The sequence below is a fragment of the Abramis brama genome, assembly GCF_963993115.1.
Source record: "Abramis brama genome assembly, chromosome: 11".
NCBI lineage: Eukaryota > Metazoa > Chordata > Actinopteri > Cypriniformes > Leuciscidae > Abramis > Abramis brama.
In genome coordinates this window covers 302,501-318,272 of record NC_139973.1, presented here as the reverse complement: position 1 = coordinate 318,272, position 15,772 = coordinate 302,501, and the positions used below count along the sequence as shown (strand labels likewise).

Below are 15,772 nucleotides of genomic sequence, written 5' to 3'. Positions count from 1 at the left end.
CAGCTGTTGTTTGTGTTTGAATAATGATTATTAACATGGATCCTTCAGTTCAGCAGGAAAGGTGAAAGATTACTGTATTGATCATTGCGCGTCAGTGTGTGTGTGTGTGTGTGTGTGTGTGACGTCAGCGCGCGTGCGGGTCCGAGCCCGAGCGCGCGAGTGATGCGTGATGATCCCGCCTCTACAGTCCCGTGATTGTACAGTCCCACTCTACACGTGACGTGATTCCATAATCAAACATCCAGTATGGCGGAATCTGTCAGGAAGCGTTCCTGCGTTCCTGCGTTTCTGCGTTCCGGAGGAGTTCCGACGCCTGGCGTTAATCCCGCGAGCCGGTGAGTGAGCGAGAGAGAGAGAGAGAGAGAGAGAGACAGTGTGTGTGTGTGTGTGTGTGTGTGTGTGTGTGTGTGAGAGAGAGAGAGAGAGAGAGAGAGAGAGAGAGAGTATGTGTGTATGTGTGAGAGAGAGAGAGAGAGATAAAGAGAGAGAGAGATAAAGAGAGAGAGAGAGTGTATGTGTGCGTGAGAGAGAGTGTAAGTGTGTGTGTGTGTGTGTGTGTGTGTCTGTGTGTGTGTGTGTGTGAGAGAGAATGTGTGTGTGTGTGTGTGTGTGAGAGAGAGAATCAGTTTGTTATTTTGTTGCTATTTTGAACGGAATGATGATCCCAGCAAACACAGTTGTGGAAACTGTGGAATGTCTGTCACTGTCTCCGCGCTCGCAACATTGTAACAACTAGAGTTGAAACCGCGCCAGGGCTGAAGCAACAATGTTGCGAGACATTCAGCAACAGCCAGACAACGTTCTTAAAAATTGTTTTCTTTATGCTAGATATAGATATCGCCCATTTAGCATGTTATGTTTTGAGGTTAATTTTTTAATTAGTCAGATGTTAGATAATGGGTTAGGGTTATATACAATTATATACATTTTAATTATTGTTTATCCTTATTATTATTTAATGGGTCTACCAGTAACTTAATTATAATCAACACCTGCAAGTGTACACTTTGAAGAGAAAAATGGCAGAAGGTTACATTAATTCAAGTTTACTAAAACTGCAAATTGTACTTCCAAAAGTCATTTGTGAAAAAAAAAAAAAAAAGAATTAAAAAAAATATATAAAAATGTATTTTAAGTATAATAAATAAAATATAAAAAGCAAAGAACATTTAATGAACAAATTTCTGTACATGGCAGACAGGGGAGCGTAGTGGAAAGCCGGGCGATAAAGGTCGGGAACCGGAATCAGTCCAGGAAACATCCACAAACCCAGAGGAGCAAAGAAACAAATGACACTAAATAGCAGACAAATCAAAAGGAAAGATTCACCCGTGTTCACTCTGAAGGAATCACTCACATTGGCTGTGCACTTGTAATGACACATCAAGGATGTTAAGAGGCTAAAAGCAGGTTTAAAACTTGCCCCATTGAAGTCAACAGGGTGCAAATTTTAAAAAGAGGATAACACGGTGTAGGCAACACCGATTTTTGTCGTTGTTCTCTGTACTGACAGCACTCCAAATTTACAAAAAAATGAGCTCAATGTTAAAATTGACCGGAGTTCCCCTTTAAGTCGCTGTCTGTTCAAAGAGTGCTGAAATGTCAATTACTCATCATTAAAGTAATTTTGGCTTTATTATGGCTTATAACTTTGGCATAAAGTTAAAATACCTGTCCAGATGTTCAACACTTTTTCTTACAGTAAGGATTAAAGGATGAATACTAAAAGAAATATAGCTAACGTTAGCATACACTACTGTAATTTACACAAGATCGCAAACTCCATGAATTACAGTAGCGGCTGGTGCTAAAAAAAACGCAAACAAACTGAATTAGTAATACAGGACTAAATGTTAAAAAACATTTAACAGTGATAATGTATCATTACTGCTTAGCTAAAGCATGCCAGGGGTGGGCAATAGGCTATAGCCAAAAAATCTGTATTTTTGGCCTAAATGGCGATGTATGGTATAATCTTAGTATTTAAAAAAAAATTCTATTTGGATTTTTAAAAATCTGTATTTAATTAAAAAAATGTTATTTCACATCCTGATCAATATTGTCCTTCAAACAATGTTCATATTGAAGGCTATGAAAACAAACAGTGAATGTAACCATGTAGTCTATATTATGAGCAGAAAATTATATCATATTACATTCTAACATTGTAACATTACAATCTAAAAACAAAATAATGCTTTTTAAATAAGTTAAATTCACTAAACTAAAAATGAAAATAAAAAAAAACAAAACTGCTATCATAAAAATACACTTGTAGGTTTGAACTTCTACATATACTGTAGCACATTTATGTTCACCAACAACAACAAATATTCAACAACAAATATATTTATGTTTAGTGTTAATGTACATTTTAGTCCGAATTATTGCGCTTCTATTCTATTGCGCGCTCGTTCATGGAAGTTTAGCTTGCAGAAGGCTAGTCCACTCCTGACAGCAAAATGGAAATATTTGCTTGACTTTCTAACATTTACAGATGGAGAATATGGCCGTGAAATGTAAATTTTGCACTGAGGAAATGAATGAATGTCACTTTAGCTTAAATATTATTAATAGAGGTATATTTGTTTCCATCAATCGCTGCACAAGTGAAGGTTACGTATGATGACGAAAGCACGTTAGCGCGAGCCCTCCCGGAACCCAAAGAGAATGCATTGCAGCGCCTGCAGTTCGAATCGAAAAATCTTTGTATGGAAGTCTATGGGAACACTGGGCGATTCTTGGCCAGAGTGAAATATACTGTGATACTGTGATTCTTGTTCTCTTAGATCTTTCAGCAGCTTTGGGATACCATTGACCACCCTACTCTTTTATCTAGACTAGAGTCTTGGGTGGGTCTAAAAGCTTCTGTTCTGACATGGTTTCAGTCATACCTGTCTGACAGAAAGTTTAGAGTAAAGATGGGTAATTTCCATAGACAGTAAAAGAAATGGACTCAGTGACCCCATAGACTTCAACGGAGAAAAGTGAAGTCAATTAGAAGCTCTCACTTCCTGATGGTCGAGCGACTGCGCAGACTCACACTGAGCTTGACGTCGTAGATGTGACGTGAGCAACCCGTCTGTCTTCTAGTAGCTGTGCAGAGAGAAATCTGAATCATTCCCTTCCGAAACTTGCAGATTCCGGAGAGCGTGAGTAGGAGCTGTCCATGAGCTAGTGGCAGGAGCAACTTTATGACTCTCTATGGGCTTCTCCCTTGACTTTATCGGACTTTATGCCTCACGTCCCCCCGATTGCCCGCGAGCTTCTCCTCCGGTCTATATGGTAATCTCTCTACTGTGCGACAGAGAGTCGCGTGGTTATGACGCAATCGTTAGCCTATTTTTACAAAAACTGCTTCTACGGGGCCATAACGTAAGATACAAGGTAATGGAGCCTTTTATACATTATCGTGTTTCTTTAGAAATAAATAATGGACAAATGGAGTCTTTAAACGCCTCAGATGTAAAGTTATTCACTGTCAAAGTGACGCCAAAATGAATGGGAGTCAGTGGAATGCTAACAGAAGGTGAAGGCTTGCTAACCAATGGCGGCCCCCGTACGCTTCCGGCTGCTGGATTACCCCCTTCTCCAGCTCCATGGCACCTCTGACCTGCGGTCTTCCACAGGGCTCTATTCTGGCTCCTTCTCTATTTTCTCTCTACATGCTACCTCTGGGCGCTATTCTAAGGAAACATGGTGTATCATTTCATTTTTACGCGGACGACACCCAAATTTATATTCCAATCAGGAGAAACAACCCTGTAGCGATAAAATCTCTTCTGCTATGCTTAGAGGAGGTTAAATCATGGCTAGGCCAACATTTCCTCTTTCTAAATGAAGACAAGACTGAGGTCATTGTTTTCGGCCCAAATGAAAACTCTGAGTGTATAAGCCCTGATTTAGAGAGTCTGTTGGCTTTTAAATCCCCAGGATTGCGGAACTTGGGTGTTCTTGTTGGCCAGCCTTTGAAATTTGACAAACACATTTCATCCGTAATCAGTTCCAGTTTCTACCAACTTCGTCTAATGTCTAAAATCAAAGGCTTTCTCACTCCGAAAACTCTGGAAATGGTTGTTCATGCATTTATAGCGTCTCGGCTAGATTACTGCAATTCCTTGTATTGCGGTATATCAAGTTCTCAAATTGCTCGTCTTCAGTTAGTCCAAAATGATGCGGCCAGACTTATTCATAAGTGTCGCAATATGACCACACCTCTCCGATTCTCAGATCTCTACACTGGCTGTCAGTTCGACAGAGAATAGATTTAAAAATTCTACTCTTTGTTTTTAAATCTCTACATAACCTAGCTCCTGCCTCTCTCTCTGAACTTGTTCATCCTTACACTCCGGGAGTGTCCAGAAGCCTAAGATCCTACGGCCGGGCTCTGCTGGTCCCTCGCGTTCGACTCGAGCGTAGCGGGAGCATTAGCGGGAGCATTAAGTCAAGTCAAGTCAAGTTTATTTATATAGCGCTTTTCACAATACAGATTGTATCAAAGCAGCTTCACAGTATTAAATTAAAATAATACATCAATGCTTGTTTCTAGTGGAAAACGTCCACGTTTGGTAATGCTGATCAATAGTATTGTTGATTGATTAATTTAATTAAATATCCCCAAATATGGGCCAATAAGCAAGCCAAAGGCAACAGTGGCAAGGAACCGAAAAACTCCATCAGGTGACCTAATGGAGAAAAAAAAAAACCTTGGGAGAACCCAGGCTCAGTCGGGGGCCAGTTCTCCTCTGGCGTTTATGAACTAGAGGTCGGATTTAACTGTAAGATTAAAAGTATTATATGAATGCCTGGCTGAAGAGATGCGTCTTTAATCTAGTTTTAAACTTTAGCGGTGGCAGGACCTCGACCCTGTCTGTCCTCAAGTCTCTGTTAAAAACCTCCCTGTTTTCTTTAGCATATTGATCTTTATTCTTAAAGGTGAACTAAGTAACTTTTTTTATCTTAACCGAACAGCTTCGGAGTCATTGGAATGGTTATATGACTGTTTTCGGGTTGAATGGTGGTCTTTTCGCACCCCTCGAGCGCCTGTGAGACGAAAAAGCACCCTTGCAACTTTGGGCCGGTGGGCCGCCAGCCGCAGCGTCAGAAAGTATCGCGTGAGGTCTCGCGATGTAACAAACTGCTTTACGGCACTGCACACATACACTATCTAAACATTTATATGCTAGCCTTCTGTGTATCATACATACCTCAGTGGACATGGCTCCGTGCGTTCGCCGGCTTCTTTGAAAACAAATGCGCATGACCAGCGGGAGAAGATGGGAGGGGGGCGAGTCGCCAACGAGTTTTGACGACAGTGTTGTCAAATATTTATTCCGAAGCTGTAGGGGGAGCTCTATAGAGAAACCCGCGAGCAAAAAGCAAGAAAATAGCGAAGAAATGCTGCTTTAAATTGGTTTTACCATTTTATATTTGAGTCTGATACTGTTTTGCTACTCTGCTGCTTTTATTTGTGTTTTATGTGTTGTTATGCAGGTATTATTTTCTTATTATTTATCTGGTTGTTCTGTAAAGCACTTTGGTCAGCTTAGTGGCTGTTGTAAATGTGCTATATAAATAAAGTGAACTTGATGATGTGAGGATGGCTGGGTTAAACATGAGGCGCAGTTTCTGTGAATGACGGAGGGTTGCCATGACACACACACTCTCTCTCTCTCTCTCTCTCTCGGGTCACACACAGAACCCGATGGTCTCAGAGACCCGGGTCACACACAGAACCTGTTGATCACACACAGAACCTGATGGTCTCAGAGACCCGGGTCACACACAGAACCTGTTGATCACACACAGAACCTGATGGTCTCAGAGACCCGGGTCACACACAGAACCTGTTGATCACACACAGAACCTGATGGTCTCAGAGACCCGGGTCACACACAGAACCTGTTGATCACACACAGAACCTGATGGTCTCAGAGACCCGGGTCACACACAGAACCTGTTGATCACACACAGAACCTGATGGTCTCAGAGACCCGGGTCACACACAGAACCTGTTGATCACACACAGAACCTGATGGTCTCAGAGACCCGGGTCACACACAGAACCTGTTGATCACACACAGAACCTGATGGTCTCAGAGACCCGGGTCACACACAGAACCTGTTGATCACACACAGAACCTGATGGTCTCAGAGACCCGGGTCACACACAGAACCTGTTGATCACACACAGAACCTGATGGTCTCAGAGACCCGGGTCACACACAGAACCTGTTGATCACACACAGAACCTGATGGTCTCAGAGACCCAGGGTCACACACAGAACCTGATGATCACAGAGACCTGGGTCACACACAGAACCCGATGATCACAGAGACCCGGGTCACACACAGAACCCGATGGTCTCAGAGACCCGGGGCACACACAGAACCTAATGATCTCAGAGACCCGGGTCACACACAGAACCCGATGGTCTCAGAGACCCAGGCACACACAGAACCTGATGATCACAGAGACCCGGGTCACACACAGAACCCGATGGTCTCAGAGACCCGGGGCACACACAGAACCTAATGATCTCAGAGACCCGGGTCACACACAGAACCCGATGGTCTCAGAGACCCGGGTCACACACAGAACCTGTTGATCACACACAGAACCCGATGGTCTCAGAGACCCAGGTCACACACAGAACCTGATGGTCTCAGAGACCCGGGCACACACAGAACCTGATGATCACAGAGACCCGGGTCACACACAGAACCCGATGGTCTCAGAGACCTGGGGCACACACAGAACCTAATGATCTCAGAGACCCGGGTCACACACAGAATCCGATGATCTCAGAGACTCGGGCACACACAAAACCTGATGATCACAGAGACCCGGGTCACACACAGAACCTGATGGTCTCAGAGACCCGGGTCACACACAGAACCTGTTGATCACACACAGAACCCGATGGTCTCAGAGACCCAGGTCACACACAGAACCCGATGGTCTCAAAGACCCAGGTCACACACAGAATCCGATGATCTCAGAGACCCGGGTCACACACAGAACCTGATGGTCACACACAGAACCTGATGGTCACACACAGAACCTGATGATCACAGAGACCCAGGTCACACACAGAACCCGATGGTCTCAGAGACCCAGGTCACACACAGAACCTGATGGTCACACACAGAACCCGATGGTCTCAGAGACCCGGGTCACACACAGAACCTGATGGTCACACACAGAACCTGATGGTCACACACAGAACCCGATGGTCTCAGAGACCCGGGGCACACACAGAACCTGATGATCTCAGAGACCCGGGTCACACACAGAATCCGATGATCTCAGAGACCCGGGCACACACAGAACCTGATGATCACACACAGAACCCGATGGTCTCAGAGACCCAGGCACACACAGAACCTGATGGTCACACACAGAACCTGATGATCACAGAGACCCGGGCACACACAGAACCTGATGGTCACACACAGAACCTGATGATCTCAGAGACCCGGGCACACACAGAACCTGATGGTCACACACAGAACCTGATGATCACAGAGACCCAGGTCACACACAGAACCTGATGGTCACACACAGAACCCGATGGTCTCAGAGACCCGGGTAACACACAGAACCTGATGATCTCAGAGACCCGGGTCACACACAGAACCTGATGGTCACACACAGAACCTGATGATCTCAGAGACCCGGGCACACACAGAACCTGATGGTGGTCACACACAGAACCTGATGATCTCAGAGACCCGGGCACACACAGAACCTGATGGTCACACACAGAACCTGATGATCTCAGAGACCCAGGTCACACACAGAACCTGATGGTCACACACAGAACCCGATGGTATCAGAGACCCGGATAACACACAGAACCTGATGATCACAGAGACCAGGGTCACACACAGAACCTGATGATCACAGAGACCAGGGTCACACACAGAACCTGATGATCACAGAGACCCAGGTCACACACAGAACCTGATGATCACACACAGAACCTGATGATCACAGAGACCCAGGTCACACACAGAACCTGATGGTCACACACAGAACCCGATGGTCTCAGAGACCCGGATAACACACAGAACCTGATGATCACAGAGACCAGGGTCACACACAGAACCTGATGATCACAGAGACCAGGGTCACACACAGAACCTGATGATCACAGAGACCCGGGTCACACACAGAACCTGATGATCACAGAGACCCAGGTCACACACAGAACCTGATGGTCACACACAGAACCCGATGGTCTCAGAGACCCAGGTCACACACAGAACCCGATGGTCTCAGAGACCCGGGTAACACACAGAACCTGATGATCACAGAGACCCGGGTCACACACAGAACCTGATGGTCACACACAGAACCCGATGGTCTCAGAGACCCGGGTCACACACAGAACCCGATGGTCTCAGAGACCCAGGTAGACCCGGGTCACACACAGAACCCGATGATCTCAGAGACCCGGGTCACACACAGAACCCGATGATCTCAGACACCCGGGTCACACACAGAACCCGATGATCTCAGAGACCCGGGTCACACACAGAACCCGATGATCTCAGAGACCCGGGTCACACACAGAACCTGATGATCACAGAGACCCAGGTCACACACAGAACCTGATGATCACAGAGACCCAGGTCACACACAGAACCTGGTCACACACAGAACCTGATGGTCACACACAGAACCCGATGATCTCTGAGACCCGGGTCACACACAGAACCTGATGATCTGATGGGTCACAAGTTGTTTCAAACCTGTATGAATTTCTTTCTTCTGCTGAACACAAAGGAAGATATTTTGAAGAGTGTCGGTAACCAAACACTAAGCACTAAATGGTTTAGTTCCGCAGTTCTTGAGCGAGCTCTTAACGCATTATAGTCCTTCACGTCTATTGCGATCTCAAAATTCCGGCCAGTTGATAATACCTAGAATATCAAAATCAAAAGCTGGCGGTAGATCCTTCTCCTATTTAGCACCAAAACTTTGGAACAGTCTTCCTAACATTGTCCGGGAAGCAGACACACTCTGTCAGTTCAAAGCTAGACTAAAGACACATCTCTTTGACCTAGCATTCACATAACACATTACAGACTTCTATAGTTCAATGTTAGGCTGCATAGATCAGGTCAGCTGGAACCGGGAACACTTCCCATAAATCCTGACGTACTCGTTACATCATAAGAAGAATGGCATCTACGCTAATTTTAGTGTCTTTGTTTATCCCGAGGTTTTCCCGCAGCCTGCCGGATCCAGGCCGGATCCAGATCTGACGGAGGACCTGCGCCTGGAACCGATGACAACGCAGTGCTGAAGTGCCAACTAGTCTCTCCCTATGGAGGATCCCTTTACCACTCTACAGATAAAGCGTCGTCGGGAAAACTCAATTCGCGTACCCCGAATTGATAAAATAAAATAAAATTCTGTATCAAAAATTATAATAATTATATATAAAAAATTATATATAATTTAATAACAAATGATCGTTGCAACGGAAGCGAATCAATCAAAACTAACTTTAGCTGGAAAATAACTTTAAGAACCGCTATAAAGCCACAACAATCTTACCTTAAATTATACGTCTATCTCTGTAAAGCTGCTTTGAAACAATCTACATTGTTAAAAGTGCTATATAAATGAAGATGACATGACTTGACTTGACTTGACCAAACAGTTGATGGAACCCATTGACCAACATTAGTATTTTTTTCCTTACGACTTTGACCCGGGTCAATGGGGTCCATCAACTGTTTGGTTACCGACATTCTTCAAAATATCTTCCTTTTTGTTCAGTAGAAGAAACTCATACAGGTTTGAAAGTTCGCTGTTCGTAGCGATGGCAGACGTGTGTGACGTGTGTGAAGTTTGTGTTTGATCGTCTCTCTCACTGACGGATTGTGTTTGGCTTGTGGTCTATGTAGAGACTCCAGTCTATGTATAATCTGAGATCTTTATTAATGGGTCTGTTTTCTAACAGCGGCCGGTTGGATTTGTCGAGATGAGGAGCAGAAATCACAGCTTTGCTGGAACTACATCTGAAGATTTGAAAACATTTGACAGATCGTCAGCTGTTCCGAATATCATGACTTCCCAAAGTCATTCAGGTGCGTGTCTCTTATGATTCTGACTAATATCTTCCGTTTCAGCGTGTGAGTAGATGATGAGATTTAAAGTAATTGTCTATAAAAAGAAACACAAACGGTCAAAGTTTCGTCAATGTTTGCGTATGAGTTTCATCTTCTGGCCCGAGCGTCAGTAATCCAGGATTCGTTTAATGATGTAATGGGATTTCCATCAAACACGGCTCAGATCATCCGCTGTTCCCACCTGTGCTGTTAGTGTTGTGATATGTGTAGTTCTGGATCTGCTCTGTTATAAAGGCCAGTGTCTATAACGGTCAAACACAAAAATGTTGTGTAGTTGTTCTGGTGTGACTTCACATCAACAAGGTGCGTAGAAGAAAAGCGAAAGAAATACTGGAACAGGACCAGCAACACTTGGAAAGAGAATGAAGAGATCAAAAAACTAAAAAGCCCAGTTTCTTCTGTCATTGAGGTTTCTTGGACTCTTTAGACACAGAGGAGTTCACTGCTGTTTTTAATTCTGTATGTTTGGATGTTATGAATGATGTTGCTCCTCTCAGAATTAAAAGGCCTAAAGCTCTTGCTATAACAGTGAAACACAGGCCTGAAGGAAAGCTGAACGCAGACGGAAAAGAGACAAATTGCAGATTTCTTATGAAATGTTAAAGGATAGTCTCAGTAAATACCAGAACGCAGTTAAAGCTGCTAGAACAAAATATTTTTCTGATTTAATAAGTAGAATTGCTCACTGCCCAAAAGTTTTATTTAGCACAATAAACCCTTTTTTATAAGGAAGATTGAACTGATTAGAGAAGATATTGTGCCTTCTACTATTATTGTTCCAAGTTCTGGTATATTTGATTGGTTTGATCTGGTCTCTCTTCCAGTCCTAGCGGATATAGTTAAACACAGCTACTCCACTGGATCCCATTCCTCCTCGATTTTTAAAAGATCTGTTTGAAATCATGGGCTATCTATTGGGAATAGTTCTTTAATCAAGTAATTAAGGGTTAGTGTTGTTACCAACACCTAGTGTTGTTCCACCCGGTCTTAAACCAGCAGTGGTTTCTTACCAGGCCTTGATTTTACAGAGCTATCAAATTACATACCAAATTACCTTTTTTATATGAAAATATATGAAGGTTGTTCTTTCTCAAATAACCCTTTTTCTATCAGAGAAGGATATTCTGGATAAATTCCGATCTGGATTTAGAGCTTTTGTTTTTAAATGCGATATATAAATAAATAAACGTTGAAGTTGAAAATTCCCATCAGGATTCCCCAGCGTCGTGAGCTGACGAAATCTGACAGGCGTAACTGCAGCGCTCTGATTGTCCTGTTTTATTAGTCCTGACCCTCTTTATCCCTCTTTCTCATCTGTTTATATTTATCTAAGCATCACTCCAGTAGCTCAACTAAGGGATATTTATAGATCATGGATTCTGCACGTGCGCCGGACAAACAAATGTGCCGATTGTTTCTGTCCCTCCAGACGCTCGCAAATCCCCCAATCCCTCCATCTGACTCCTGCTCCGTCTCACATCTGTTCCCAGCGCCAGAGTCTCAGATCACGCACGGAAGCTTGCTGATTTTAATTGCAATCGGCCCAGACAAACAAAAGAGCGCAGCAAGCCAGCGGGGTGAGAGAGATACTGGATGTTCTGCCAACATCCGATCACAGTCCACACAGGACCCGTCACTGCTATCCCACCTTTGACATCGCAGACATTTGTCTGTGTGCATTCCGGACACTGATGTAAAGATCCTAATGATATTGCGTCTAATTAAAGTGATGATTCGGCATGTTCCCAATTTTGCCTAATTGCCACATTCAGAAGTCCTTTCATTTTTCAGTGTTTTCATGCCTCTCATTGGCTCAATGGCTGCGCGCGCATTACAGAATAGGAGATGCTGCATCAATTATTTTGACAGTACGATGACTAGTAGCCGGGAAATACTGTAAATTCATTCTAAAATGTTTTTGCATTGTATAAACACTGATTTCTATGGTAGTGATAGAGGAATATCAAAATAGAGTCATTGAATCATTCATTCAAAATAGACCGGAGCAATTAACAATGAACATTGTGTCAGAAACTCTAGTAGATCACATGTTATTTTGTTTCGTTGTTTGAAACAAAACAAAAAATCCAGAATCCTGCGCTATAAGAGGAAGAGTTATGATGGTATTTCTAGACCTGCTGGACTCTCTCCTGTTCTGTGGCTGAGGAAATGCTCATCCGTCTCATTAGTAGACCAGGAAACTGAAGGAAAGTGAACAGCACAGATGCTAAATCAGGATCTGACCCAGATCAGTTAGGAACAGGATCTAGTCGTATATCACCTCCATTAATGTCACTGCCATGGCTTTTTCCAGCATATTTTTAAGCCTGTCATGTATAATCAAAGCAACATACATCACATAAACAATTTATTCTGGTCTCATTTTTTTCAAGAGCAATATCTTCTTATTGGCGTACATTAATATAGCGAAACTTTTACCAAATGAATTGGCCTCTACAAAATGGTATAGCAAGAAGTCCTGTTCATAACAGGCTTGAGAATTTTGTTTTGCCTGCAACTAACAACTCTGTGGCATCTTTAATTATAGAAATGTGGAGCTGCTCCAGTGGATGAATGGATGAATGGATGTTGGCCACTTCTTTCTGCTCTCCGAAGTGCTCTGTCAGACCTGAAGCATTTACCAGAATTTAATCAAGCTTATCTGAGACATTGTGTTTTACTCTCTCATTCTAGCCTGAAAATGCATGCGATTGAGTTCAAGTCAAATTAAACATTTGTTTACCTTTTAACTCAGCCAGTCTTTATACAGCGCTTTTTATAATCAAAGCAGCTTTACAGAGATAACAGGAAAATAATGCAACCAGAAGAAAATAGCATCACAGTCCAGCTTAAGTGAGTTCAGTGATGCTTCATTTTTGTTTTAAAAAAAGTTATTAATTTAGTTAATTTATATATATATCCTATACCCTACAGCTCGTAGGGTTCTTTAGCTTTTTTTAATTCTAGACCTGTTGTCTCTAGTCTGTAAGCTAGTCTGAAAAACTCTTTAGCTAAACTAAAACCCTAACACAGAACACAGTCTGATTGTTAGTCTGGAGGCTTTCGTGATCTCTGTTCCTTTGGGTCGCTTTTCCCCGTGGTCACCGGCTGACAGTGTGGCGTAGATGAAGACTTGCCTGTGTTTCAGCGCTGGGGTGGTGTGTGTGTGTGTGTGTGTTTGTCACTTCAGTATCACTTCACTTGGGGACAAACTAATCCACCATAACCACAGCATCAGGACACCTTCAACTCTTTCCCTGCCAGCGAACATCAGCGCTCAGCTTATTGTTTCAGTCAAAGCCTTTGGTCTAAAAGATGTTGGCTGAATGTTTGCGTTGGGAATGGCCTTTTTGCATGCCACTTAGTTAAACTCGGCTCCATTGCGCCATCATTTTCATGACTACAACAAGGCTGACATGCAGTTTTATTGTCTTGTGGTTTTCTGAAGGTGCTTTGATCTATGAAACTGAACTCAGGTTTCATACCTGTTGCTGTATGGGGTGATGCATAACCACAGCTCTCTTATCAAGGTAGTAGTCCAACACATTGGCATGCAAAGTGATACTTTTAGTCATATTGGTTTAAATAACCACAGCATATCAGTTTCACGTATGAATTTCAGGCTGTGTGTGTTCCTCGTACATTGCATTTCCAATGCAAATCACTAGTCCACAAGTGTTTTTGTCTGTATGGTCTTTTGGAACAGAGTGCCAACTCTTGATCCATATGAAGTGAAAATATTCTAATTGCGGAATAATGTGCTAACCCTTTTTTTAAACCTTAGATTATTGTAGCTTAGGCTCCCCTCAGCCCCACATATCATCTCTCCTCAGATTGATTATTATATAAAGTTGTGTATCTGTTGTCTATCTGTACTTACAGACACACAAGGGTTAGATCGATCTGTACTTACTGACGTCTTTGCTCATTGTTTGGACGGACCGAAGATGTTTGTCGACTATCACTTCTGATTCTCTCATAGCTTTTCAGTTTCCTCCATTGACCATCAGGTTGACTGGAAATTCTGTGTGTTAAAAAAAATTAAAAGATGTTTAGCCTTTTGTAATGCATTAAAATCATATGCATGTCATAACCCTAATGTTCATTCGGCTGTTTTACGTTGTAAATACTAACATGTCTTGTTGTTTCATGTGAATACTAACATTGAACTCTCTGCTAAGCCTAACTATCACCCTCCCTGTTGTTCTGAACCGTACTGATTGCCAAAAAGCAAACACACTCGGGCTCATCCCTCATGGATGTGGAGACACAGTGGATCTGAGATGAAGCTATACCTGTCCTTCTAAAAATATAAACAGAATTCCCTGATGCACGGCTGCGATGAGGCCTAATTAGATGAACATCAAAGCAGTTTCCAGGGGTTGTCTAGTCCATTGAAATTGACCAAATATAGAAGTTTGTGAAGGATTTGCAGCCCTGGGGAAATTGCCTGTTATTTTTCTCCGTATCTGGATGAAGCCAGAGTCAGTGCTTCTGCTCTTGGGTTACGAAGGAATCAAGGATGATGAGCTGGTAAATATCATGCCAATGATCGCTGGTAAAAATGACCAGATATTTAACTGAGATTGAACACCCGCTCAGCTCAGGGAGTTGTGTTGAAGGAGAATGTTAGTCTGTGTCTGCTTGCATACTGAAGACTTCCCTCCCTCCATGCCTCCCTCTCTCTCTCCCTCTCTCTCTCTCTCTCTCTCTCCCTCTCTCTCTCTCCCTCTCTCTCTCTCTCTCTCTCTCTCTCTCTCTCTCCCTCCCTCCATGCCTCCCTCTCTCTCTCCCTCTCTCTCTCTCTCTCTCTCCCTCTCTCTCTCTCCCTCTCTCTCTCTCCCTCTCTCCCTCTCTCTCTCTCCCTCTCTCTCTCAGGGGTTATTTATAGCCGGGTCTTGCTGTGTTGGGCTGCTGTGAAGAAGTGAAAAGCCTTTTCATGTTCTCTGTAATTACCATCTGCTGCTTTACTCCTCATTTACACTGTTATTTGTAGTCTTCACTTGTAACGTCTGACTTTAAAGGCCTCCGTTCTTTAAAAACCTACGCGATTGGCTCACTTTTTCAGAAGAACAGTTTAATAAACAATGACCAGTTTAAGTTTAACGAACAATAAACACCAACAACTGTGTGTTTTCAGGTAAAAGCTGAAATATCTGAATGTTAGAGAGGTAGAAAACTTTTTCTCCACTGGTTGAACATCTACTGAAAATGTGAAACATTTATGATTTATGTGTTGCTTACAAAACATGTATTTCCTCCATGTGACAGTGAAAATAGATTGTTTTGCCACTGAATCATGTTCTGTTTCTGTTGTTTTGTCTCAGACTCTCAGATGGATCAGACTGTGGAGATTTTGAAGCCATCAGCGTTCGACCACATTCCCACAGGTAAGACAACCCATGTCTTACCGTGATCCTCAACAGAGTAAAAACCATGATATACATACAAATGATAAAATACAACCAATTATACAGTTGTAGAAAGTTAGAATAGACAAATAAACGGCGTTTAAACTTTGAATGGAGGACACACGCTTCCCATATTTCTACTTGTTGCTGTCAAGTCTGTGTCCAATCAAACTGTACAAGTATTTTAGCACAAATTCATCGGTCATTTGGTAGAA

The 15,772-nt window shown here is 43.0% G+C and overlaps 1 protein-coding gene across 5 annotated transcripts in view; it reads left to right on the top strand.

The window, feature by feature from the left end:
* The first annotated feature begins 205 nt into the window (after positions 1-205).
* The window catches only part of LOC311092808 (histone deacetylase 4-like), a 43,947-nt gene continuing 28,380 nt past the window's right edge, over positions 206-15,772 (top strand). For all 5 annotated transcript variants that reach the window (XR_014608309.1, XR_014608310.1, XR_014608311.1 and 2 more), the window contains exons 1-3: positions 206-335; positions 9,978-10,104; positions 15,474-15,536. Coding sequence is in view for 2 of the 5 variants with exons in the window: in XM_084129764.1 (XP_083985890.1) it covers positions 9,999-10,104; positions 15,474-15,536 (169 nt within the window). In the remaining 3 variants the exon portion in view is untranslated. The remainder of the gene's footprint in view (positions 336-9,977; positions 10,105-15,473; positions 15,537-15,772) is intronic.